This window comes from Scyliorhinus torazame, chromosome 9, assembly GCF_047496885.1.
Source record: "Scyliorhinus torazame isolate Kashiwa2021f chromosome 9, sScyTor2.1, whole genome shotgun sequence".
Lineage (NCBI taxonomy): Eukaryota > Metazoa > Chordata > Chondrichthyes > Carcharhiniformes > Scyliorhinidae > Scyliorhinus > Scyliorhinus torazame.
The window spans coordinates 228,812,257-228,840,252 of NC_092715.1; the positions used below are offsets into that span (position 1 = coordinate 228,812,257).

The following is a 27,996-nucleotide window of genomic DNA, read 5'->3' on the forward strand; positions in this document are numbered from 1 at the left end:
CCTGTCTTTTAACTTTCTGCCTAGCTCCCTGAACTCCTGCTGCAGGACCTCATGCCCCTTCCTGCCTATGTCGTTAGTACCAATATGTACAACGACCTCTGCCTGTTTGCCCTCCCCCTTCAGGATGCCCTCTACCCGTTCGGAGACATCCTGGACCCTGGCACCAGGGAGGCAACATACCATCCTGGAGTCTCTTTCACGTCCACAGAAGCGCCTATCTGTGCCCCTGACTATAGAGTCCCCTATTACTATTGCTCTTCTGCGCTTTGACCCTCCCTTCTGAACATCAGAGCCAGCCGTGGTGCCACTGCTCTGGCTGCTGCTGTTTTCCCCTGATGGGCTATCCCCCCCGACAGTATCCAAAGGGGTATACCTGTTCGAGAGGGGGACAACCACAGGGGATTCCTGCACTGACTGCCTGCCCTTTCTGGTGGTCACCCATTTCTCTGCCTGCACCTTGGGTGTGACCACATTTATATAACTGCGATCTATGACGCTTTCCGCCACCTGCATGCTCCTAAGTGCATCCAATTGCTGCTCCAACCGAACCATGCGGTCTGTGAGGAGCTCCAGATGGGTGCACTTTCTGCAGATGAAGCCATCCGGGACGCTGGAAGCCTCCTGGACCTGCCACATCTCACAGTCAGAGCACTGCACCCCTCTAACTGACATTGCGTCAATTAATTAATATTAAAATTAAATGTTTTAAAAAATATATGTATTTTTTAAAATTTCAAAGTTACTGTTAACTATCTGTTTCCTTGCACTAGATTTCTAATATAAATGCGAAAGCTAAATATAGTACTCTCCGATCTCTGGCTTAGATATCCCCCTAAATTATAATTAAGTAATTATGTTTAATTAGTTACCAATGCTTAATTTTTTTAATTTAGGGTAGATTCCCAACCAGCCACTCAGGTCACAGCTTTTCTGTGATGTCACTTCAGTTTCCCCCCGACACACACAATTTCAAAAAGGTATAAATGTAAAAATGAGTAAAAATCACAATTACCTTCTTACCCTCTGAGTGTCTTAGATGTTCTCAGGTTCTCTCCCTGACAGAGACTGCTCCTCCTCCTCCGAACGGCTCCCGAAACTAGGCCGCAATCTTTTAAAATCCCCCATGTCGGAGACCCTCCCCCATGTCAGGGACCCTTCCCCATGTCAGAGACCACCCCCCATGTCAGAGACTCCCTTTAGACACACTCGCAGACCCAAGCCATATTTATACACTACAATGTGCACGCCACAAAAATTACAACCTCTACAGGAACCAGTCCAAAATTCTTCTCAGCTTTCAGTCTGCTCACTTCTCCACACTTTGTTGAGTTGTAAGATGCAGTGACCATTGAAGGTTCATTCCCTCAATAGGTTGAGAAATCTAGAACTGACCTCTAGTATCATGGTTCAGACTAGTGATTTTCTTTCTCCCAATCATGCCAGACAAATTTTCCAATTTCCTTAAATTGCCAAAGATTCAATCTCTTTAACCAGAGAAAATCTTCCCACTCACATTGGGCCAGATTTTACGATTCTGAGGCTTAAGTGCGGAGGATCTGTGGCATTTTACGTGGAAAGAATCGGCGCCACCTCCTAACCGATGCTGTGACCAGTGAGGGTCTAGCAGCTGCACTATGTAAAGGTCCTGGCCTCCATGAAATAAACAGCCGGAGAATGGCCAGGTCTGTGACCGCGCATGTGCATGGCGACGATCTGCAGTGGTCGGGCCGACCTGCGAGGTAGTGCCACCCTGGCCATCTCCTCGCCTCCACCTGGCCACTTCCCATCAGTCCCTCCTCTCCTCGCAGAACCCCCTCCCCCCACTGGCCAGCAGCACGTCTCCCGCACGACTGTGGCGGTGTTGGACACATTTCGCAGCCACCATGCCAGTTTCCTGCACGGCTGAGAGCAGAAGTGAACCGCGCAGTCGTGAACTCGGCCCATCGGGGGAGGCCCTTCAGGTGACGCGCTGAGGCCATCCCATCGGCGCTGTTTTGGTGGGGGTGGGGCGTGCGAAACAGGCGCCGCCCCGATTTCAAAAGGGATTCTTAAAAAGGTCGATGATTATGTAATCAACGTTGGGGAACGGAGACTCTCGCCCATGACGTTGGGTAGCTAACGGAGAAACAGTCTTTTTCCTTCTAGGACTGCAGCAGCTGCTGTCCATGTCTCTCTCTCTCTCTCGGACACACACTCTCTCTCTCTCTCTCTCTCTCTCTCTTTTTCTCTCCCACTTTGTCCCACGTTTCTGCAATAGTACATCTGCACTGAGCCAGGGAAACTGCCTTTGTGCTCAACTGTGAAAATTGCCACTTGGGGCAAGATCATCTTGCTGTTCATGTGACGGAATCTTTTGGTCCTGCCTGATTACTGTGGGTTTCCTGGAGTGTGGTAGATTCAAAGGAAAACCCCATGGACTAGAAGATCCCACCGCTAGCCAGCAGCAGGCATCCTCCCGTTGCCGGCAAACAAGCCCCGGGGAGGCCAGGGAATCTTGTCCTTCAGTTTTAAAATAATTTCATCTCAGTCCCGTATTCCCATGGCAACCAGGTCATATCAGCTCATCGCTGGGCAGAGCCAGCAGGATGTCATGTGCTTCATTTTGTTACCTTGAATTAACCATCTTTTAAAATCTTGCGTTCTAAACCAAGCTTTTTTTTAAATGCCTATCCAATATCCTTTTGAAATAATGGCTTGTTTAGGCCTCTATAACTCTCCTGGGCAGCGTCTACCTGGTCATTCCCAATCACTGCAGAAAAATGTTTTTCCACATATTCTCCCTGCATAATCTGCCCCAAAATCTCTGACCCTGGGTCTTTGTACCATCAACTAATGGGAAGAGTTTCTCTTCATCGACCTTATCTCAGCTTATCATAATTTTGTACACCTATCAAATCTCTCCCCAATCTCTTTTGCTTCAAAAATATCAACCGTGTTTGCAGCACGGTAGCACAGTGGTTAGCACAGTTGCTTCACAGCTCCAGGGTCCCAGGTTCGATTCCCAGCTTGGGTCACTGTATGTGCGGAGTCTGCACGTTGTCCCCGTGTCTGCGTGGGTTTACTCCGGGTGCTCTGGTTTCCTCCCACAGTCCAAAGATGTGCAGGTTAAGTGGATTGGCCATGTTAAATTGCCCTTAGTGTCCAAAAAGGTTAATTGGGGTTACAGGGATAGGGTGGAGGCGTGGGCTTGAGTAGGTTGCTCTTTCTAAGAACCGGTGCAGGCTCGATGAGCCGAATGGCCTCCTGCACTGTGAATTCTATGTCTATGTTACTATGTGACAAAATCCCAGCTTCTTCAACTTAACCTTACGGCTATCTGGAGAATCATTCTGATGAATCTACACTCTCTCAAAGACCTTCACATCTTCCCTGGACTGGGTTGACCAGAACTGGACACCGTACTCAGTTGGGGCCTAAACAGGTTCAGCCTAACTTCCCTACTTTTATGCTCAACGCCTGTCTTTATGAAGCCCAAGATCCCATATGTTTTGCTAACCACTTTTTCAATTTGTTCTGCACATGTAACCCCAAGTCTCTCTATTCATTCGCACTCTTTAGAACTGTCATTAAGTCTATACTGCCTCTCACTATCCCGTTTGCCAAAATGAATCACCTCACACTTCTCTGTATTAAATTCCTTCTGCTACCTGTTAGCCTATTCTACCAGCCTATGTCTAGTTTCAGGCAATTTAAATCATCCTCACTCTTTACCACTCCTCCAAGTTTGGTATCATGGGAACATGTTGAAATATTACTTCCTATTGCAAGCTCCAAGTGATTTATGTATTGCAAAGGAAACAGCATCGCTGTCCACCACCTCCAGTCCAAAAACCAACTAGCTATCACAATGTGTTGCTTTCTAACAGAGTCAGAATCACAGAATATTACTGTGCAGAAGAGGACCTTTGCCCATTGCTCCACTTTAAAAAAAAAAAAATTGTTATTAAGGTTTTCACAAAATATCAACAACAAAATGTAAAAGGAACCCAATAGAATTAAATACCAAACAAAACAAAACAAACCAGTGCCCCCTTCCCTTCATACATAAATAATAAATTATGCCGAAACACATAGCAAATCTATACACCCCCTCAGATCCCCCAGTGTAGACAAACAGTATAAAATAGAACTCCTCCCCGCCCCGGGCTGCTGCTGACCATTGTCTACTGTTCTGCCAATAAGTCGAAGAACAAAGAACAAAGAAATGTACAGCACAGGAACAGGCCCTTCGGCCCTCCAAGCCCGTGCCGACCATGCTGCCCGACTAAACTACAATCTTCTACACTTCCTGGGTCCGTATCCCTCTATTCCCATCCTATTCATGTATTTGTCAAGATGCCCCTTAAATGTCACTATCGTCCCTGCTTCCACCACCTCTTCCGGTAGCGAGTTCCAGGCACCCACTACCCTCTGCGTAAAAAAACTTGCCTCGTACATCTACTCTAAACCTTGCCCCTCTCACCTTAAACCTATGCCCCCTAGTAATTGACCCCTCTACCCCGGGGAAAAGCCTCTGACTATCCACTCTGTCTATGTCCCTCATAATTTTGTAGACCTCTATCAGGTCGCCCCTCAACCTCCTTCGTTCCAGTGAGAACAAACCGAGTTTATTCAATCGCTCCTCATAGCTTATGCCCTCCATACCAGGCAACATTCTGGTAAATCTCTTCTGCACCCTCTCTAAAGCCTCCACATCCTTCTGGTAGTGTGGCGACCAGAATTGAACACTATACTCCAAGTGTGGCCTCACTAAGGTTCTATACAGCTGCAACATGACTTGCCAATTCTTATACTCAATGCCCCGGCCAATGAAGGCAAGCATGCCGTATGCCTTCTTGACTACCTTCTCCACCTGTGTTGCCCCTTTCAGTGACCTGTGGACCTGACACCTAGATCTATTTGACTTTCAATACTCTTGCAGGTTCTACCATTCACTGTATATTCCCTACCTGTATTAGACCTTCAAAATGCATTACCTCACATTTGTCCGGATTAAACTCCATCTGCCATCTCTCCGCCCAAGTCTTCAAACAATCTAAATCCTGCTGTATCCTCTGACAGTCCTCATCGCTAACCGCAATTCCACCAATCTTTGTGTCGTCTGCAAACTTACTAATCAGACCAGTTACATTTTCCTCCAAATCATTTATATATACTACAAACAGCAAAGGTCCCAGCACTGATCCTAGTGGAACACCACTGGTCACAGCCCTCCAATTAGAAAAGCATCCTTCCATTGCTACTCTCTGCCTTCTATGACCTAGCCAGTTCTGTATCCACCTTGCCAGCTCACCCCTGATCCCGTGTGACTTCACCTTTTGTACTAGTCTACCATGAGGGACCTTGTCAAAGGTCTTACTAAAGTCCATATAGACAACATCCACTGCCCTACCTGCATCAATCATCTTAGTGACCTCCTCGAAAAACTCGATCAAGTTAGTGAGACACGACGTCCCCTTCACAAAACCATGCTGCCTCTCACTAATACGTCCATTTGCTTCCAAATGGGAGTAGATCCTGTCTCGAAGAATTCTCTCCAGTAATTTCCCTACAACTGAAGGCTCACCGGCCTGTAGTTCCCGGGATTATCCTTGCTACCCTTCTTAAACAGAGGAACAACATTGGCTATTCTCCAGTCCTCCGGGACATCACCTGAAGACAGTAAGGATCCAAAGATTTCTGTCAAGGCCTCAGCAATTTCCTCTCCAGCCTCCTTCAGTATTCTGGGATAGATCCCATCAGGCCCTGGGGACTTATCTCCCTTAATATTTTTTAAGACACCCAACATCTCATCTTTTGGGATCTCAATGTGATCCAGGCAATCTACACACCCTTCTCCAGACTCAACATCTACCAATTTCTTCTCTTTGGTGAATACTGATGCAAAGTATTCATTTAGTACCTCGCCCATTTCCTCTGGCTTCACACATAGATTCCCTTGCCTATCCTTCAGTGGGCCAACCCTTTCCCTGGCTACCCTCTTGCTTTTTATGTACGTGTAAAAAGCCTTGGGATTTTCCTTAACCCTATTTGCCAATGACTTTTCGTGACTCCTTCTAGCCCTCCTGACTCCTTGCTTAAGTTCCTTCCTACTTTCCTTATATTCCACGCAGGCTTCATCTGTTCCCAGCCTTTTAGCCGTGACAAATGCCTCCTTTTTCTTTTTGACGAGGCCTACAATATCTCTCGTTATCCAAGGTTCCTGAAAATTGCCATATTTATCCTTCTTCTTCACAGGAACATGCCGGTCCTGAATTCCTTTCCACTAACACTTGAAAGCCTCCCACGTGTCAGATGTTGATTTGCCCTCAAACATCCGCCCCCAATCTATGTTCTTCAGTTCCCGCCTAATATTGTTCTAATTAGCCTTCCCCCAATATAGCAAATTCATCCTAGGACCACTCTCATCCTTGTCCACCAGCACTTTAAAACTTACTGAATTGTGGTCACTGTTCCCGAAATGCTCCCCTACTGAAACATCTACCACCTGGCCAGGCTCATTCCCCAATACCAGGTCCAGTACCGCCCCTTCCCTAGTTGGACTGTCTACATATTGTTTTAAGCAGCCCTCCTGGATGCTCCTTACAAACTCCGCCCCGTCTAAGCCCCTGGCACTAAGTGAGTCCCAGTCAATATTGGGGAAGTTCAAGTCTCCCATCACCACAACCCTGTTGTTTTTACTCTTTTCGAAAATCTGTTTACCTATCTGCTCCTCTATCTCCCGCTGGCTGTTGGGAGGCCTGTAGTAAACCCCCAACATTGTGACTGCACCCTTCTTATTCCTGATCTCTACCCATATAGCCTCACTGCCCTCTGAGGTGTCCTCCCGCAGTACAGCTGTGATATTCTCCTTAACCAGTAGTGCAACTCCGCCACCCCTTTTACATCCCCCTCTATCCCGCCTGAAACATCTAAATCCTGGAACGTTTAGCTGCCAATCCTGCCCTTCCCTCAACCAGGTCTCTGTAATGGCAACAACATCATAGTTCCAAGTACTAATCCAAGCTCTAAGTTCATCTGCCTTACCCGTAATACTTCTTGCATTAAAACATATGCACTTCAGGCCACCAGACCCACTGTGTTCAGCAACTTCTCCCTGTCTGCTCTGCCTCAGAGCCCCACTGTCCCTATTCCCTAGTTCTCCCTCAATGCTCTCACCTTCTGACCTATTGCTCCCGTGCCCACCCCCCTGCCATACTAGTTTAAACCCTCCCATGTGACACTAGCAAACCTCGCGGCCAGGATATTTATGCCTCTCCAGTTTAGATGCAACCCGTCCTTATATACGTCACACCCGCCCCGGAAGAGCTCCCAGTGGTCCAGATAATGGAAACCCTCCCTCCTACACCAGCTGTTTAGCCACGTGTTTAGCTGCTTTATCTTCCTGTTTCTAGCCTCACTGGCACGTGGCACAGGGAGTAATCCCGAGATTACAACCCTGGAGGACCTGTCTTTTAACTTTCTGCCTAGCTCCCTGAACTCCTGCTGCAGGACCACATGCTCATTCCTGCCTAGGTCGTTAGTACCAATATGTACAACGACCTCTGCCTGTTTGCCCTCCCCTTCAGGATGCCCTCTACCCGTTCGGAGACATCCTGGACCTTGGCACCAGGGAGGCAACATACCATCCTGGAGTCTCTTTCACGTCCACAGAAGCACCTATCTGTGCCCCTGACTATAGAGTCCCCTATTACTATTGCTCTTCTGCGCTTTGACCCTCCCTTCTGAACATCAGAGCCAGCCGTGGTGCCACTGCTCTGGCTGCTGCTGTTTTCCCCTGATGGGCTATCCCCCCCGACAGTATCCAAAGGGGTATACCTGTTCGAGAGGGGGACAACCACAGGGGATTCCTGCACTGACTGCCTGCCCTTTCTGGTGGTCACCCATTTCTCTGCCTGCACCTTGGGTGTGACCACATTTATATAACTGCGATCTATGACGCTTTCCGCCACCTGCATGCTCCTAAGTGCATCCAATTGCTGCTCCAACCGAACCATGCGGTCTGTGAGGAGCTCCAGTTGGGTGCACTTTCTGCAGATGAAGCCATCCGGGACGCTGGAAGCCTCCCGGACCTGCCACATCTCACAGTCAGAGCACTGCACCCCTCTAACTGACATTGCGTCAATTAATTAAAATTAAAAGTTTAAAACATTTTTAAATATATTTTTTTATTTTTTTAAAGTTACTGTTAACTATCTGTTTCCTAGCACTAGATTTCTAATATAAATGCGAAAGCTAAATATAGTACTCTCCGATCTCTGGCTTAGATACCCCCCTAAATTATAATTAATTAATTATGTTTAATTAGTTACCAATGCTTAATTTTTTTAATTTAGGGTAGATTCCCAACCAGCCACTCAGGTCACAGCTTTTCTGTGATGTCACTTCAGTTTCCCCCGGACACACACAATTTGAAAAAGGTATAAAAGTAAAAATGAGTAAAAACCACTTACTTACCTTCTTACCTTCTGAGTGTCTTAGATGTTCTCAGGCTCTCTCCCTGACAGAGACTGCTCCTCCTCCTCCGAACGGCTCCCAAAACTAGGCCGCGATCTTTTAAAATCTCCGCTCTGACTCGCAGCTCCTGCGCTTTTTAAATCTCCCACGCTTTTTAAATCTTTTTAAATTAATGAACGGTTGCCACCGCCTGAAAAACCCTTGCACCTATCCATCCCTTAAGGCAAATTTCACCCTCTTCAATTTAATAAACGCTGCCATATCGTTGATCCAGGATTCCACGCTTGGGGGCCTCGCATCTTTCCACTGAAAAAGAATCCTTCGCCGGGCTACCAGGGACGCAAAGGCCAGAATACCGGCCTCTTTCGCCTCCTGCACTCCTGGCTCCTCTGCAACCCCAAATATTGCGAGCCCCCAGCCCGGTTTGACCCTGGATCCTACCACCCTCGACACCGTCCTTGCTACGCCCTTCCAAACTTCCTCCAGCGCTGGGCATGCCCAGAACATATGGGTATGGTTTGCTGGGCTCCCTGAGCACCTAACACACCTGCCCTCACCTCCAAAAAACCATCTCATCCTTGTGTTATGAGCGCGGCATTTTCAGAACCCCAAAATGTATCCTGGAGTTCAACCAACCTCTCCCTTTAATGGATTTGTTTCTTTTCCTGGCACACGGCTTTTTCCCGAGGTGTGGCATTACAATTATGGACACGTGGGTTTTTAAACACAAAACACTGTTTATTCCATGAACTCAACTTAACGTCTTAAATAAACATTGGATCTCTTAACACCCCTTTCTTCAAAGGTAACTCAGAAAATATTGCAACAGTAAATAACTCCTTAAAATGTTCCTTCAAACTTCCAAGAGACTTAACACCTTTAAACAAAATCACATCAGGTTAAAGGCTTTACTTTAAATCACCCAAATGATCCAGAGATAGTCTTTCATGGCAGAGATACAGCTCACTGCCAAAACACAGACACATACCCAGCTCTTTTCAAAACTTGCAGCTCTCTGGAAACACACAGGCACACACTGCTTTTTAAACTGAAACTATAAACCTACAAAACCAAACTGCAAAATGGCTGAACTGAGCTGAGCTCCACCCACTCTATGACATCACTGTTTTCTTAAAGGTACATTGCTTAAACATCCATGTCTCAAAGGTACTCTCACATGACACTTGTCCCGGTCATGTGTGCCCTGTGCAGAACCTTAAACTGTATGAGGCTGAGCCTCACGCACGAAGAGGAAGAGTTCACCCTCCCCTAGGGCATCTGCCATGTCCCCTCCTCGATCTCCTCCCCCAACTCCTCCTCCCACTTACCTTTCAGCTCCTCCACTGAGGCCTCCTCCTCCTCCTGCATCACCTGGTATGTTGCCGAGATCTTCCCCTCTCCAACCCACAGCCTGAGAGCACCCTGTCCTGTACCGTGCGTGGTGGCAGCAGCGGGAATTCCACCACTTGCCGCCTGGCAAACGCCCTTACCTGTACATACCTAAAGGTGTTTCCTAGGGGGGAGCCTGTACTTCTCTTCCAGCTCACCCAGGCTCGCGAACTTCCCATCCACAAACAGGTCCCCCAACCTTCTTATCCCTGCCCTGTGCCACCCCGAAAACCCTCCATCTATTCTCCCTGGGACAAACCGGTGGTTCCCCCGTATCGGGGTCCACACTGAGGCACCCACTTCCCCCTTGTGCCACCTCCATTGCCCCCAAATTTCGAGGGTAGCCGCCACCACCGGGCTCGTGGTATACCTCATTGGATGGAGTGACAGTGGCGCCGTTGCCAGCGCCTCCAGACTCGTACCCTCACAAGACGTCATCTCCAGCCTCTTCCATGCTGCCCCCTCCCCCTCCATCACCCACTTGTGCACCATCGTCGCATTGGCGACCCAGTAGTACCCGCAGAGGTTGGGCATGCCAGACCCCCCCCATCCCTACTCCGCTCCAGAAACACCCTTCTCATCCTCTGAGCCCCTTGCGCCCACACAAACCTCATTATGCTCCTGTTGACCCGCCTAAAGAAGGCCTTCGGGATAAGAATGGGGAGGCACTGGAACAGGAACAAAAACCTTGGGAGCACCGTCATCTTGACTGACTGCACCCTACCCGCCAGGGACAACGGCAACGCGTCCCACCTCTTAAACTCCTCCTCCATTTGCTCCACCAGCCTCTTGAAATTCAGTCAATGCAGGGCCCCCAGCTCCTGGCCACCTGAACCCCCAAATACCTGAAGCTCTTCTCTGCCCTTTTTAGTGTGAGCTCGCCAGTCCCCCTCTCCTGGGCCCCTGGGTGAACCACGAACAATTCGCTCTTCCCCATGTTGAGCTTGTACCCTGAAAAATCCCCAAACTCCCTGAGGATCCTTATTACCTCCGGCATTCCCCCCACCGGGTCCGCCACACATAGCAGCAAGTCGTCTGCATAGAGCGACACCCTATGCTCCTCCCCACCCCGCACCAACCCCCTCCAGTTCCTCGACTCCCTCAGTGCCATAGCCAGGGGCTCAATCGCCAGCGTGAAGAGCAAGGGGGACAAGGGACACCCCTGCCTCGTCCCTCGATGCAACCAAAAGTACTCAGACCTCCTCTTGTTTGTGGCTACATTCGCCATCGGGACCTCGTACAACAGCGTAACCCACCTGATGAACCCCTCCCCAAACCCGAACCTCTTCAGCACCTCCCACAAGTATCGCCACTCTACCCTATCAAAGGCCTTCTCAGCGTCCATCGCCGCCACTATCTCCGCCTCACCCTCCCTCGACGGCATCATAATAACGTTCAGGAGCCTCCGCACATTCGCGTTCAACTGCCTCCCCTTCACGAACCCCGTCTGGTCATCGTGAATGACCTGCGGCACCCAATCCTCAATTCTCGTGGCTAAGACCCTTGGCACCTTGGCATCTACATTTAACAACAAAATCGGCCTGTAAGACCCACACTGCAGGGGATCCTTGTCCCGCTTCAGGATCAAGGAGATCAGTGCCCGGGATATCGTCGGGGGCAAAGCCCCCCCCCCCCGCCTCGTTGAAGGTCCTAACCAGCAACGGGCCCAACAGGTCTACATATCTCTTGTAAAATTCGACCGGGAAACCGTCCGGCCCCAGTGCCTTCCCCGCCTGCCTGCTCCCTATTCCTTTGGCCAGCTCCTCCAGCCCAATCGGGGCCCCTAATCCCGCCACCAGTCCCTCTTCCACCTTCGGGAACCTCAGTTGGTCCAGAAAGCGGCCCACCCTTCCCTCCACCAGTGGGGGCTCGGACCGATACAGATCCTCATAAAAGTGCCTGAAGACCCCATTGATGCCGACCCCACTCTGCACCACACTCCCTCCCCTATCCTTAACTCCCCCATCTCCCTAGCTGCGTCCTGCTTCCGAAGCTGATGCGTCAGCATCCGACTTGCCTTTTCCCCATATTCATAAATCGCCCCCTGGGCCTTCCTCCACTGCGCCTCCGCCTTCCTGGTGGTCAACAGGTCAAATTCGGCCTGGAGGCTATGCCTCTCCCTCAATAGTCCCTCCTCCGGCACCTCCGCATACCTCCTGTCTACCCTCACCATCTCCCCCACCAGCCTCTCCCTCTCCCTCTGCTCTCTCCTCTACTTGTGGGCCCTAATGGAGATCAGCTCTCCCCTAACTACCGCCTTCAGCGCCTCCCAGACCATCCCCACTCGGACCTCCCCGTTATCGTTGGCCTCCAGGTATCTCCCTATACTTCCTCGGACCCGCTCGTCCTCGTCTGCCAACAGCCCCACCTCCAAGCGCCACAACGTGCGCTGGTCCCTCTCCTCCCCCAGCTCTAGGTCTACCCAATGCGGGGCATGATCCGAAATGGCTATCGCCGAGTACTCTGTATCCTCTGCTCTCTCAATCAGTGCCCTGCTCATAACAAAAAAGTAGATCCGGGAATTGGCCTTACGAACGTGCGAGAAGAATGAAAATGACCTCGCCTCCGGCCTTGCAAATCTCCAAGGGTCCACCCCTCCCATATGGTCCGTAAACCGCCTCAGCACTTCAGCCGCCGCCGGCCTCCTACCCGTTCTAGACCTGGAGCGATTCAGTGCCGGATCAAACACCATGTTAAAGTCCCCCCCCATTATCAGGCCCCCCACTTCCAAGTCCGGGATCCGACCCAACATGCGCCGCATAAAAGCCGCATCATCCCAGTTCGGGGCATACACGTTGACCAGCACCACCCTCTCCACTTGCAGCTTACCACTTACCATTATGTACCTGCTGCCATTTTCTGTAACTATGCTCGACGCCTCGAAAGACACCCTCTTACCCACCAAGATTGCCACCCCCCCCCCCCCCCCCCCCCCCCCCCCCGATTTTTGGCATCCAGCCCCGAATGAAACACCTGGCCTACCCACCCTTCCCTCAATCTTACCTGGTCTGCCACCTTCAGGTGTGTCTCCTGAAGCATAACCACATCCGCCTTCAGCCCCTTCAGGTACGCGATCACCCGGGCCTGCTTAATCGACCTGTTCAGTCCCCTTACGTTCCAGGTTATCAGCCGGATCAGGGGGCTACCCGCCCCCCTCCCCCTCCGACTAGCCATAACCCCATCTCGGCCAGCCACGCGCACGCGCCCCACTCCCGGCCCGTTCCCCACACCCGGCCCGTTCCCCACGGCGGCAGACCCCCGTCCCAACCCCTTCTACTCTCTCCAGCTCCCCCTTGACCATACCAGCATACCGGTCCCCCCCCCCACCCCCGTTCCACACCCCTCCCAGCTAGGACCCCTCCTAGCTGCATTGCTCCCCCCATTGCACTCCCGTAAGTCAGCTGACTCCTGCTGACCCTGGCCGCTCCCGCCTCTCCTTCGACTCCTCCTATTGTGGGACTTCCTCTCCCCCTCCATTACCCACCAGCAGGCTCTCCGCCTCCCCCTTCCATCCCAAGTGCGGGAAAAAACCTGAGATTCCCCGCCCCGGTCCCGCCCCCTCCAGCCTTCAGCGCGGGAAAAAGCCCGCGCTTTCCACCTGCCCGGCCCCCCCTCTTCTGGCGCAGCTCCTTTTACAGGCCCAGTCCCCACGCCCCCGACTCGGGCCTCACCCTCCCCCGCGGGGTCCCATCCCCCCTACCGGCCATCCACTCCCTACTCCGTTAACTTGCCCCCCCTCCAAGACGCCACCCGACAGACCCAACCAAAATGTGCCCAACCCACCCTAACCACCCACACCGAACCAAAAATATACAAGAACAAAGAACCCCCATCAAAATGGAACACAACAACAACAATCCCCGACCATCATCACACCCGACCCCCCATCCCGACCCTCAGTTTGTGTCCAGCTTCTCGGCCTGAACAAAGGCCCACGCCTCCTCCAGGGACTCAAAATAATGGTGCCGGTCCTTATAGGTGACCCACAGACGTGCCGGCTGCAGCATGCCAAACTTCACCCCCTTCCTGTGCAGCACCGCCTTCGCCCGGTTGTACCTGGCCGTCTTCTTCGCCACCTCCGCGCTCCAGCCCTGATATATTCGAACCTCCGCGTTCTCCCACCTGCTGCTCCTCTCTTTCTTGGCCCACCTGAGTACGCACTCCCGATCAGCGAACCGATGAAACCGCTCCAGCACCACCCGCGGCGGCCTGTTAGCCTTGGGCCTCCTCGCCAGCACTCTATGGGCCCCTTCCAGCTCCAGGGGCCTTGGAAGGATCCCGCTCCCATCAGCGTGTTTAACATGGTGACCACATAGGCCCTCTCGTCCGACCCCTCTAACCCCCCCCCGGGAGGCCCAGGATCCGCAGATTCTTCCGCCTTGACCGATTCTCCCTCTCCTCGAACCGTTCCTACCATTTCTTGTGGAGCGCCTCGTGCCTTTACCGCTAGGCCCAAGATCTCGTCCTCATTATCTGAGATCTTTGTCGGACCTCGCGGATTGCCACCCCCTGGGCTGTCTGGGTGTCCAGCAGCTTGTCAATAGAAGCCTTCATCGGCTCCAGCAGGTCCAACTTAAGCTCCCTGAAGCAGCGCTGAATTACCTCCTGCTGCTCCTGCGCCCACTGCATCCACGCTGCCTGGTCCCCGCCCACTGCCATCTTGCTCTTCCTCTTCTTCCCTCGCACTTTCTTTGGCTTCACCACCACTTTTTTAGACGCCCCGCTCCTGGTCCAAGCCGTACACTATCGGGGGAATGTTGCAGTTTTCTTCCCACACCGGGAAATGTTGAATAAATGCCGTTGGGGGCCCTGAAAAGAGCCCAAAAGTCCGTTCCAAGCAGGAGCTGCCGCATAGCTCCGCATAGCCGCAACCGGAAGTCACCCATTGCTCCACTTGACATTCATTGGCATGAGCATTGCTGAATCCCCCACAACATCCTGGGCATTACCATTGAGCAGAAGCTGAACTGGACTACCAATATAAATACTAGCTGCTAAAGAAGGTCATAGGCTCTGAATTAAATGGCAAAAAGCTAGCATCCTAGCAATGATTTTTCACTCATGTATCTTTTCTGTCCCGGAAAAGATGCTCCTCTTTGATAATTTCTAATAGTTTCATCGAACTAGCCCCTCTTCATCAAACAGTCAGATAGTTGATAACTGGTCTCAACCCACTTAATCTTGTGAATCTCCCTGTTCTGTAACATCTGTTTTCAGCTGGCTTTGTCAGTCTCTTTTCATTGACACATTTTGTGGAGTGAACATTCTCCCAAAGTGACTTATTGTCTATCTGCCACTCTATAGGTGACTATGTTTAGAGTGTTGTAACTGTTATAATGTATGGAATCAGAGAGCAAGGTTGTATTAATGAAGAAGAGGCCAGGATTATATGCGCAAGTCTCTGGTCCAAAGGATGTTCATCAAAAGAATGAAGAGAGAGCTTAGGATATATTAGAATCCCCCCACTGACCTATATTAACTCTTGGTCTATCAGTGACTCTCTGTTGAACTTTTCTTCTCTACAATTGTAACCTCCTACAGCCCCTTTGAGGTCTTTGCATTTTTCAAACTTGAACCCTTGTGCATCCCTAATGTTCATGACTCCACCATTGGCAGTTTTGCTTTCAGCTGTCTGTCCCCGAAACTCTGGAATTCCATTGAATCCCTCTGCTCCTTAAGGTCCTCCTTAACATAGAACATTACAGCGCAGTACAGGCCCTTCGGCCCTCGATGTTGCGCCGACCTGTGAAACCACTCTAAAGCCCATCTACACTATTCCCTTATCGTCCATATGTTTATCCAATGACCATTTGAATGCCCTTAGTGTTGGCGAGTCCACTACTGTTGCAGGCAGGGCATTCCACACCCTTACTACTCTCTGAGTAAAGAACCTACCTCTGACATCTGTCTTATATCTATCTCCCCTCAATTTAAAGCTATGTCCCCTCGTGCTAGACATCACCATCCGAGGAAAAAGGCTCTCACTGTCCACCCAATCCAATCCTCTGATCATTTTGTATGCCTCAATTAAGTCACCTCTTAACCTTCTTCTCTCTAATGAAAACAGCCTCAAGTCCCTCCGCCTTTCCTCATAAGTTCTTCCCTCCATACCAGGCAACATTCTGGTAAATCTCCGCTGCACCCTTTCCAATGCTTCCACATCCTTCCTATTATGCGGCGACCAGAATTGCACGCAATACTCCAAATGCAGCCGCACCAGAGTTTTGTACAGCTGCAACATGACCTCATGGCTCCGAAACCCAATCCCTCCACCAATAAAAGCTAACACACCGTACGCCTTCTCAACAACCCTCAACCTGAGTGTCAACTTTCAGGGATCTATGTATATGGACACCGAGATCTCTCTGCTCATCCACACTTCCAAGAATCTTACCATTCGCCCAGTACTCTGTCTTCCTGTTATTCCTTCCAAAATGAATCACCTCACACTTTTCTGCATTAAACTCCATTTGCCACCTCTCAGCCCAGCGCTGCAGCTTATCTATATCCCTCTGTAACTTGTAACATCCTTCCGCACTGTCCACAACGCCACTGACTTTAGTGTCATCAGCAAATTTACTCACTCATCCTTCTACGCCCTCCTCCAGGTCATTTATAAAAATGACAAACAGCAGTGGCCCCAAAATAGATCCTTGTGGCACACCACTAGTAACTGACTCCAGTCTGAACACTTCCCATCAACCACCACCCTTTGTCTTCTTCCAGCTAGCCAATTTCTGATCCAAACTGCTAAATCTCCCTGAATCCCATGCTTCCGTATTTTCTGCAGTAGTCTACCGTGGGGAACCTTATCAAACGCTTTACTGGAATCCTTATACACCACATCAACTGCTTTACCCTCATCCACCTGTTTGGTCACCTTCTCAAAGAACTCAATAAGGTTTGTGAGGCACAACCTACCCTTCCTAAAACCGTGTTGACTATCTCTAATCAAATTATTCCTTTCCAGATGATTATACACCCTGGGCGAAATTCTCCCCCAACGGTGCGATGTCCGCTGACTGGCGCCAAAAACGGCGCCAATCAGACGGGCATCGGGCCGGCCCAAAGGTGCGGAATGCTCCGCATCTTTGGGGGCCGAGCCCCAACATTGAGGGGCTAGGCCGGCGCCGGAGGGATTTCCGCCCCGCCAGCTGGCGGAAATGGCATTTGTTGCCCCGCCAGCTGGCGGAAATGGCGTTTGTTACCCTGCCAGCTGGCGCGGAAATGCGGCGCATGCGCGGGAGCGTCAGCGGCCGCCAACAGTTTCCCGCGCATGCGCAGTGGGGAGAGTCTCTTCCGCCTCCGCCATGGTGGAGGCCGTGGCGGAGGCGGAAGGGAAAGAGTGCCCCCCCCCAGCACAGGCCCGCCCGCGGATCTGTGGGCCCCGATCGCGGGCCAGGCCACCGTGGGGGCACCCCCCGGGGTCAGATCGCCCCGCGCCCCCCCCAGGACCCCGGAGCCCGCCTACGCCGCCTGGTCCCGCCGGTAAATACCAGCTTTGATTTACGCCGGCGGGACAGGCAATTTCTGGGCAGGACTTCGGCCCATCCGGGCTGGAGAATTGAGCGGGGGGTCCCGCCAACCGCCGCGGCCCGATTCCCGCCCCCGCCCAATCTCCGGTACCGGAGACTTCGGCGGGGGCGGGATTCACGGCGGCCAACGGCCATTCTCCGACCCGGCGGGGGGTCGGAGAATGACGCCCCCTATCTGTTATAAACCTTTCCAAGATTTTGCCCACAATAGAAGTAAGGCTCACTGGTCTATAGTTACTGGGGTTGTCTCTACTCCCTTTCTTGAACAAGGGGACACCATTTGCTATCCTCCAGTCTTCTGGCACTATTCCTGTAGCCAAAGGCTCAACAATCTCCTCCCTAGCTTCCCAGAGAATCCTAGGCTAAATCCCATCCGGCCCAGGGGACTTATCTATTTTCACACTTTCCAGAATTGTTAACTCCTTATGAACCTTAAGCCCTTCTAGTCTAGTAGCCTGAATCTCAGTATTCTCCTTGACAACATTGTCTTTTTCCTGTGTGAATACTGACGAACATTTTTCATTTAGAACCTCTCCTATCTCCTCAGACTCCAAGCACAACTTCCCACTACTGTCCTTGACTGGCCCTACTCTTACCCTAGTCATTCTTTTATTCCTGACATATCTATAGAAAGCTTTAGGGTTATCCTCGATCCTACCTGCCAAAGACTTCTCATGTCCCCTCCTGGCTCTTCTTAGCTCTCTCTTTAGGTCCTTCCTAGCTAACTTGTAACTCTCGAGCGCCCTTACTGAACCTCCATGTCTCATCTTTACATAAGCCTCATTCTTCCTCTTGACGAGTGTTTCGACTGCCTTAGTAAACCACGGTTCCATTGCTCGACCACTTCCTCCCTGCCTGACAGGTACATGGCTTATCAAGGACACGCAGTAGCTGTTCCTTGAACAAGCTCCACATTTCCATTGTGCCCATCCCCTGCAGTTTTCCTCTCTATCCAATGCATCCTAGGTCTTGCCTCATTGCATCATAATTGCCTTTCCCCCAGATATAACTCTTGCCCTGCGGTATATACCTATCCCTTTCCATCACTAAAGTAAACTTAATCGAATTGTGGTCACTATCACCAAAGTGCTCACCTACCTCCAAATCTAACACTTGTCCTGGTTCATTACCCAGTACCAAATCCAATACGGCCTCGCCCCTCATTGGCCTATCTACATACTGTGTCAGGAAACCCTCCTGCACACATTGGACAAAAACGGACCCATCTAAAGTACTCGAACTATAGCGTTTCCTGTCAATATTTGGAAAGTTAAAGTCCCCCATAACAACTACCCGTTGCTTTCATTCCTATCCAGAATCATCTTTGCAATCCTTTCCTCTACATCTCTGGAACTTTTCGGAGGCCTATAGAAAACCCCTAACAGGGTGACCCCTCCTTTCCTGTTTCTAACCTCAGCCCTTACTACCTCAGTAGACGAGTCCTCATCAAACGTCCTTTCTGCCACCGTAATACTGTCCTTGACTAACAATGCCACCTCTTTTACCACCTTCCCTGAGCTTACTGAAATATCTAAACCCCGGCACCTGCAACAACCATTCCTGTCCCTGCTCTATCCATCTCTCCGAAATGGCCGCAACATCGAAGTCCCAGGTACCAACCCATGCCGCAAGTTCACCCACCTTATTCCGGATGCTCCTGGCATTGAAGAAGACACACTTTAAACCACCTTCCTGCCTGCCGGTACACTCCTGCAACTTTGAAACCTTACTCATGACCTCACTACTCTCAACCTCCTGTATACTGGAGCTACAATTCTGGTTCCCAAGCCCCTGCTGAACTAGTTTAAACACTCCTGAAGAGCATTAGCAAATTTCCCCCCAGGATATTGGTACCCCTCTGGTCCAGGTGTAGACCATCCCGTTTGTAGAGGTCCCACCGACCCCAGAATGAGTCCCAGTTATCCAGTAATCTGAAACCCTCCCTCCTGCTCCATCCCTGTAGCCACGTGTTCAACTCCTCTCTTTCCCTATTCCTTGTCTCGCTATCACATGGCACGGGTAACGACCCAGAGATAATAACTCTGTTTGTCCTGGATCTAAGTTTCCACCGTAGCTCCCTGAATTCCTGCCTTACATCCCTATCCCTTTTCCTACCTATGTCGTTGGTACCTATGTGGACCACGACTTGGGGCTGCTCCCCCTCAAGGATCCCGAAAACACGAAAACCTGGTTCTATAACCAAGCTTTGAACCAATTGTCCATGTAGCTTTCTATGTGGATCGGCATCTTCTGTGAAGCACCTTGGGACGTTTTTACTGTATTAAATGTATGTATTTGTTATATGAACTCAAGTTGCTGTTGTTATTATCAGGAACAATGTTATATAGAATCATCAAATTCCTACAGTGCAGAAGGAGGCCATTCGGCTTATCGAGTCTGCACTAACCTTCTGAAAGAGCACCCTAACCAGGCTCTCATCCTAGCCCTATAACCCCATAACCCCACTTAACCCACACATCCCTGGGCACTAAGAAAATTTAGCATGGCCAAACCACTTAACTTGCACATCTTTGACTGTGGGAGGAAACCGGAGCCCCGCAGACATTGGGAGAACGTGCAAACTCCACACAGTCACCGGAGGTCAGAATTTAACCCGGGTCCCTGGCGCTGTGAGGCACCAGTGCTAACCACTGTGCGACCCTGGTAGAAGCAGAGTCTATAACAGGTTCTGAATGCATATATATGTTTTTAAACGTACCTTTTAAAATTTTTTATTAATGTTGGGTAATTTAGCCAGATTATTGGGAATCTATTGGTTTTCTTTAATTTTTTTAAGTGTACGCTTTAATCATTCTTTACGTTAATGCAAAGATCATTAAGAACTATTTAGTGTATGAATAAATTAGTCATTCTACATTTTATCAGAGATTGGAAACTTTGACTAAAGTCACAGGATTTTTTTAATACACTGAGTTTTATGAAGTGATTTCAGATCCATTTATATTTACCGTGTGCAAAATCTTTCAGGTTTTTGATTGCCAATTCCTAGCCAATGAAGTGAAATATACTCACAACGGCTGCCCAATTCTGGATGAGGACCAAGTCATGCTGAGACTTTACAGGCAAGTAGGAGTCGGAAGAAGAGATTTGCTTCCTCAGATGGAAAACTAAACCTTTCTAATCAGCATTAAAAATAGCCTTAATTGGAAAGTCCAGGATTCTGCATTATATGATGAAATCTAATCTGAAGGATAAGGTTATGCTGCTCTAGAGTTCAAATGTGAGCATTTTGAAAATGTCTGACGAAATGCCAGATAACAGTGTTAGGAAATAGAGGTGGTTTTAAGTAATTTAGAATTGTTTTTGTGGGTATTAGAAATAAGATCTTCCGGAAAAATTCCCAAGTGCTGTAGTGAGCGGGAATTGCCTCGTGTTTCCTGGCACTCGGCCCAACGAAACCCACAACGCAATTGGTCCATTTAACGAAGCCTCACGGGCTTCTCGCCCTCAATGCTGGCTCGCCTGCTCATTTGCCCGGACCGCGCTTGCCAGCCCCCCCGCTAACAAGGTCGAGCAGCATTTAAGCTGCACTTGCTCAGCCAACCCTAGCCAGCTCGCAACATTGGTGCCGAGGAGACCAGCCCCATGATTCGGGGGCGCTGACCTGGGGAGGCTCCTGGACACGGTGGAGGCCAGGAGGAATGCCCTGTTCCCCCGAGGGTCCTGGACGGTGAGCCACAAAGCAGCCAATGCTGCCTGGAATGAGGTGGCGGCAGCAGTCAGCTCGGGCAGTGTGACCAGGAGGACTGGCCTCCAGTGTCGGAAGAAGGTCAACGACCTACACGAGTGCAGCACGAGTGAGTAGTCATCAACGTCCCACCTCCCCCACCCCCCAAGGGTGCATCCCCCCAAGTGACCCCCAACCCCCTCTCCATCCCCCTCCTCCTTCAGCACTTCCTCCACCCACCCCTTCAACCCTCCCTCCACCCCAACCCTCCCTTCACACCTCCTCCACAACTGTGAACCATGCGTGTGGCTAACAAGCAGTAAGGCTTCAGATGTGCATTCTGGGGAAACACCAAGACGTAGTGGTAGAGCTAGGAGAGCAAAGTACTGAGGGCACCGAGAGAGGGGGGTGAGGGATTTGGGGGGTGGGGATGCGGGTTGGGTTTGGGAGGGGTAAGGCTGGTGACACCATCGGGAGTGAGGGTTTGCACAACACATTAAACACCTTTTCGCAAAACCATTATGATGTTTCTGTCACTTCCTTCCGCAATGTGGGCTGATCCCCGGACCCTTTACCCATCTCTCCAGTCGTCCCCCAGCCCTCCCACCCCCACCCCCACATTCCCCCGTGGCTCTCACCCATCCTCTGGCCGTGGACATGTCCCTGGAGCTGTGTCCCATCCCCTGGGTGTTCGGATGATGTGTGCGTGGTGTTGCCTCCTACATTGTTCAAGCATAGTGTCCAGGCATCAAGGTGTGATTGGGATGCTAGGAATTGACTCCCATATGCTACATGGCCCACCCACCCACTGGAATCAACTTGGCATGTATGAAGTGCTTACTTAACCATGATTGCCAATTCCCTGTTAGCAAAAGCCTTCAGCCGCACACCAGAGGCCTCTGTAGTCAGGGTGTTATGGGTGGTCGTTGGGGCAAACAAGCAGGGACAGGGGTTGCCACTGGAACGGGTACACGATCCAGGGGTTGGCATGGTGGTGCCATGAGCGGTAGCCCCCCGGCTGCCCCCCACCCACCTGGCGGCCCACCCCAGTGGTGGGTCCCCAACCCCAATGAACATTGGGGTGGCAAACCCAGTACCCTCGAGCTCTTTGCCTGTGAGCAAACATGGCTTCTCGCCTCCTCGGCTCCCCACAGAAACCCTTCCACCAAGTTCATGTTTTTCAAAAGGAGTAATAATTGGTGCCAGCGTGAGCACTTGCTGCTTGCTGGGGAGGCCGTTGGATATGGGGTCGCTCTCGTTAATTGTATGGAAATTGGACTTAAGTGGTGATAATTTATCATTGGTTTCTCAAGATGCTGATTTTGCCTATGGGAGTGGGCTGATTGCATCGCAAACTGTTTGGTGCCTCTCTTGTTTTTGACCTGTGCCGCTATTCACCGGCCTCGTTGCACTTGAGCGAGAGCGCCATGAGTTCAGAGAATCGCGCCCAAATAGTTAGTCACCGTCAGTTGTTAAGAGGCTTTTAGTTTAATTTTTGGGGTTAAGATCGGCTGTGTTCTTGATTGATGATTGTGTTCTTTTTACATTGTCACTTGATGCATCTGTTTTATGTTATTGTAGGTAAAGAATGTTGATCCACCATGCTTCTCACTAGGGGAATAGGTTTTCTAAAAACTTGTAGGGTGTTGGCCAAGTTCCATGTCACTGATTAAGAAATATATTTTTAATTCATATTGGTGACCTCGATTAACTGACCCAACATGTTCCAAATCTGTTCTCACTTATGATTATTAACTCCCTGCTTATGTGTTTACAGGTTTACAGAGACAGAAACTTTCACAGAAACATTTATTCTTAAGGTTCGGTTACTTGATTCAGACTGTAACATCATCCAGTTGGGTTCAACACCATTGGAAGTTCCTGAGTTTTACGGTTTATCTAATACAATCGATAAAAATGTGCTTACATTTGTCTATGATACGGTGATGAATCTCGATTGTACTGTGCGGCTGGCCACTCACGAATCTTTACTCCCAGCGTTTGGCCAACTAGTCACGGGGCAGCTTCCGAAGGGACAGGCTCGGGGCGACCAACCACACAGCTTTCTACAGATCAGGAATAAACCCAGTAAGCTTATATGCCAGCTGCATTATGGATAGTATTTTGGCTAATGGAGAATTATAATTAAAAGTTTTTCTTTAAAGTATATGCAGAATTTGAGAATTCTAGTTTAAACTTAATTGGCCTGAGTTCTTTTGGAGTCGGAATGATTACATAGAATTATCTAGAATTACAAACAGAAACAGGTTATTCAGCTGGCAATTATACTCCACATGAGCCTTTTCATTTAATCCGAATGTTGTGGCTGTCGAGTCAGCTCGCAACAGTGGCTATGAGACTGATCCAGAGCTTTTTAAATTTTAAAGAAGGTTGGAAAGATCAGTTTGTTCCAGGAGTGATAATAGAAGAAATAGAGCTTTGTTATTGTATAAACAAACTTTATTAAAACATAAGGAAAGAAAAGAATATTTAAACTTTGAAACTTCAACCCTAAAAAACAGCAGATTACATGTAGTTTCTTAACATTAACACATTAGTTCCCATTAAACACCACTTTATATAAACATGCAGCTCTCGTTCCACTTACACAGTCAGACAAAGGCAACACTTGCATTTAGGAAGCAATTTTTCTTCCGATAGGGATGTTCTGAACCTTTTTTCAAAGGCTGCCAAAGGTGGCAGATGTCATGACCTCTTTTGGTCGATTTCCAAAGTCTTCCCCTCTGTAACTTTCATGGCCTCTCTTGGGTGATTGCCAAAGTCTTCTCCTCAGTAACTGTTCAGAACAGCATTCCTTTCTCTCGCTCTAAGCTCCACCCAACCCTCAAGCAAATGTTCTCTTGGCTTGAATCCATCAGCATTCTCTTGGCTGTTTGATTGCCCACTCACGTTTATACAAAAGAACAGAGCCATGCTATTGATATACAACTACCCTCCCATTGATGGACAAAGGCTTTTAGACTCTGAATCGGGCTAATAGCTGACCAGATACTGCACCTGGGCAGGACTGAAACCAATGTCCTTGGGGGAGTGTTTGCTAGTGCTGTTGGGGAGGGTTTAAACTAATGTGGCAAGGGGGTGGGAACCAATGCAGGAAGCGGGGACACAACAAAAAGCAGTAAAGGGTAAAGTGAAAGGCAGAGAAACCAAAATCAAAAACGGCCACAGTACAGATTACAGGGACTGTGGAGAACTCCGTGAATGGGTTCAGTAAGGCTAAGAAAAATAAAACACATGGCGAGTGCACAGAACATGACCGGACAGATGGTCTGAGAAAGAAGGGCAGAGAGCAAAGGAAGTCTAGATTAAACTGCATTTATTTGAGTGCAAGAGGCCTGACGGGCAAGGCAGATGAACTTTGGTCTTAATCATAGATAATCATAGAATTTACAGTGCATCTTGGATGGGTACATGGGTCTGGGATATTCTAGCTGTTACTGAAACATGGCTAAGGGAGGGGCAGGACTGGCAGCTCAATGTTCCAAGGTACAGATGCTGTAGGAAAGATGAAACAGCAGGCAAGAGGGGAGGGGGAGTTGCATTTTTGATTAGGGAGACTATCACGGCAGTACTGAGAGAGGATATATCCAAGAGTTTGCCCACTGTGTCTGTATGGGTAGAACTGAAAAATAAGACTGGAGAGATCATTTTGTTGGATTGTACTACAGAGCCCCCAAATAGTCAGCGGGAAATTGAGGAGAAAATATGTGAGGAGATTACAGATTGCTGCAAGATAAATAGGGTGCTAATAGTTTTTTTTCATAAACATTTTATTGAGATATTTTTGGTATAGTAACAACAACAAAACAAACAATATACATGAAAACATAAACATAGTGCAAAAGCCATTTACCTTTCGTACAGGTCCCACCCTTATTGACCCCCTACTCTAATCTAAACTACTCCACCCCCACCCCTGTCTGCTGACGATTAATTTCCCGCAAAGAAGTCGACGAACGGTTGCCACCTCCGGGTGAACCCTAACAGTGACCCGCTCAAGGCAAACTTGATTTTCTCCGAACAGAGAAAGCTAGCCATGTCCGATAGCCAGGTCTCCGACTTCGGGGGCTTTGAGTCCCTCCACGCTAATGGTATCCGTCTCCGGGCTACCAGGGAAGCAAAGGCCAGAACGTCTGTCTCTTTCTCCTCCTGGATTCCCGGGTCTTCTGACACCCCGAGAATCGCCACCTCTGGACTCAGCGCCACCCTGGTCTTAACACCGTGGACATGATGTCCGCAAACCCCTGCCAAAATCCCCTAAGGTTTGGACATGTCCAAAACATGTGGACATGGTTTGCCGGTCCTCCCGCACATTTTGCGCACCTGTCCTCAACCCCAAAGAATCTACTCATCCGGGCCACTGTCATGTGAGCCCGGTGAACAACCTCAAATTGTATCAGGCTGAGCCTGCCACATGTTGCGGACATGTTGACTCTACTCAACACGTCCGCCCATAGATCATCCTCTATCTCACTTCCCAGCTCCTCCTCCCACTTGCGCTTCAGCTCCTCGGTCTGCGTCTCCTCTGACCCCATAAGTTCCTTGTAAATGTCCGAGACGCTCCCTGCTCCTACCCACACTCTGGAAACTACCCTGTCCTGAATCCCCCTCAGCGGTAGGAGCGGGAAGTTTGACACCTGTTTACGTAGGAAGTCCTGCACCTGCAAATACCTGAATTTGTTTCCCCTCGTCAACCTAAACTTCTCCTCCAGCGCCCTCAAACTCATAAAGCTCCCTTCTATAAACTTATCCCCCACCTTCTCAGTCCCCACTCTCCGCCATAATCGGAACCCCCCGTCCATATTTCCCGGGGCAAACCGGTGATTATCACAGATTGGGGCCCAAACCGATGCTCCCACATGCCACCTCCACTGGCCCCAAACTCTCATGGCCGCCACCACCACGGGGCTGGTGGAGTACCATGCCGGTGGGAATGGCAGAGGCGCAGTTACCAACGCCCCCAAACTGGTGCCCTTACATGAAGCCGCCTCCATGCGCACCCATGCCGACCCCTCCCCCACCGCCCATTTCCTGATCATGGCTATATTAGCCACCCAGTAATAGTTGCTAAAATGTGGCAGCGCCAGCCCGCCCTCTCCCTGACTCCGCTCAAGCATTACCTTCCTTATTCGTGGGGTCTTGCCCGCCCAGACGAAGCCCGTGATCACTCTGTTGACCCGCTTAAAAAAGGACCGTGGAATAAAAATGGGGAGATACTGAAATACAAATGGGAATCTCGGGAGGACCGTCATCTTCACCGTTTGCACCCTCCCAGCCAGAGACAACAGAAGCGTGTCCCATCTCTGAAAATCGTCCTTCATTTGGTCCACCAGCCGGGCCAGATTCAATTTATGCAGCCGGTCCCATTCCCGCGCCACTTGGATGCCTAAGTACCTAAATCTTCCCTCGACTAACCTAAACGGCAGCTCTCCCACTCGCCTCTCCTGGCCCCTCGCCTGGACCACAAACATCTCACTCTTTCCCATATTAAGCTTATACCCCGAAAACCGGCTAAATTCCCCGAAAGCCCTCATGATTTCTTCCATCTCCTTTATTGGGCCTGAAACGTACAGAAGCAGGTCATCTGCATAGAGCGAAACCCTGTGCTCCACCCTCCCAGACCAGTCCTCTCCAGCCCCTCGAGGCTCTCAGAGCAATTGCCAATGGCTCTATAGCCAGCGCAAACAACAGTGGGGAGAGGGGGCATCCCTGTCTCGTTCCCCGGTGCAGTCTAAAATAGTCCGATGTCGTCCTATTCGTCTGTACACTTGCCACAGGAGCCTGATACAGTAACCTGACCCAGTCGATAAAGCCCCGCCCGAATCCGAACTGTCCCAGTACCTCCCACAGATAATCCCATTCTACCCGATCAAAAGCATTTTCTGCATCCATTGCGATCACAACCTCCACCTCCCTACGTTCCGGGGGCATCATGATCACATTTAACAGCCTTCTTACATTGGCCACCAACTGCCTGCCCTTAACAAATCCCGTCTGGTCCTCCCCAATAACGTCCGGAACAAAATCCTCAATCCTGGAGGACAAGATATTGGCCAGCAACTTGGCATCCACATTTAACAGGGAGATCGGCCTGTAGGACCCACACAGCTCCGGGTTCTTGTCCCGCTTAAGAATCAGCAAAATCATTGCCCGTGACATCGTCGGGGGCAGCACCCCACGCTCCCTTGCCTCATTGAACATCCTCATCAACACCGGCCCCAATATCCCAGAGAACGTTTTATAGAACTCCACTGGGTACCCGTCCGGTCCCGGGGCTTTACCCGACTGCATGGCCTTCAGACCCTCCACTACCTCTTCCAACCCAATCAGGGCCCCCAGCCCTTCTACCAGCTCCCCGTCCACCTTCGGGAAATTCAGCCCCTCCAAGAAGTGCCTCATCCTGACATCCCTGTCCCCTTTCCTACCTCTGTCGTTAGTGCCAATGTGGACCACGACTTGGGGCTGCTCCCCCTCCCCCTTAAGGACCCGGAAAACACGATCCGAGACATCACGTACCCTTGCATCTGGGAGGCAACATACCAAACGTGAGTCTCTCTCGCTCCCACAAAATCTCCTATCTGTGCCCCTGACTATCGAGTCCCCAATTACTAATGCTCTGCTCCTCTCCCCCCTTCCCTTCTGAGCAACAGGGACAGACTCTGTGCCAGAGGCCCATACCCCATGGCTTACCCCTGGTAAGTCCCCCCCCCCCCCCCCCCCCCACAAGTATCCAAAGCGGTATACTTGTTACTCAGGGGAACGACCGCAGGGGGTCCCTGCACTGACTGCTTCTTCCCAGTCCCTCTTACAGTTACCCATCTATCTCCAATCTTTGGTGTAATTAATTCCCTGAAGCTGCTATCTATGACCCCCTCTGACTCCCGAATGATCCGAAGTTCATCCAAC

General features: G+C 50.2%; 1 protein-coding gene and 1 long non-coding RNA gene across 8 annotated transcripts in view; one reads left to right on the plus strand and one right to left on the minus strand.

The window, feature by feature from the left end:
• The window catches only part of frem1a (Fras1 related extracellular matrix 1a), a 765,391-nt gene that overhangs the window by 249,038 nt on the left and 488,357 nt on the right, over positions 1 to 27,996 (plus strand). For all 7 annotated transcript variants that reach the window (XM_072517132.1, XM_072517134.1, XM_072517136.1 and 4 more), the window contains 2 exons: positions 20,370 to 20,464; positions 22,847 to 23,157. In XM_072517132.1, coding sequence (XP_072373233.1) covers positions 20,370 to 20,464; positions 22,847 to 23,157 — 406 coding nt within the window. The remainder of the gene's footprint in view (positions 1 to 20,369; positions 20,465 to 22,846; positions 23,158 to 27,996) is intronic.
• LOC140429756 (uncharacterized) overlaps positions 1 to 27,996 on the minus strand; it is a 64,312-nt gene that overhangs the window by 28,087 nt on the left and 8,229 nt on the right. The gene's annotated exons all lie outside the window — the stretch shown is intronic.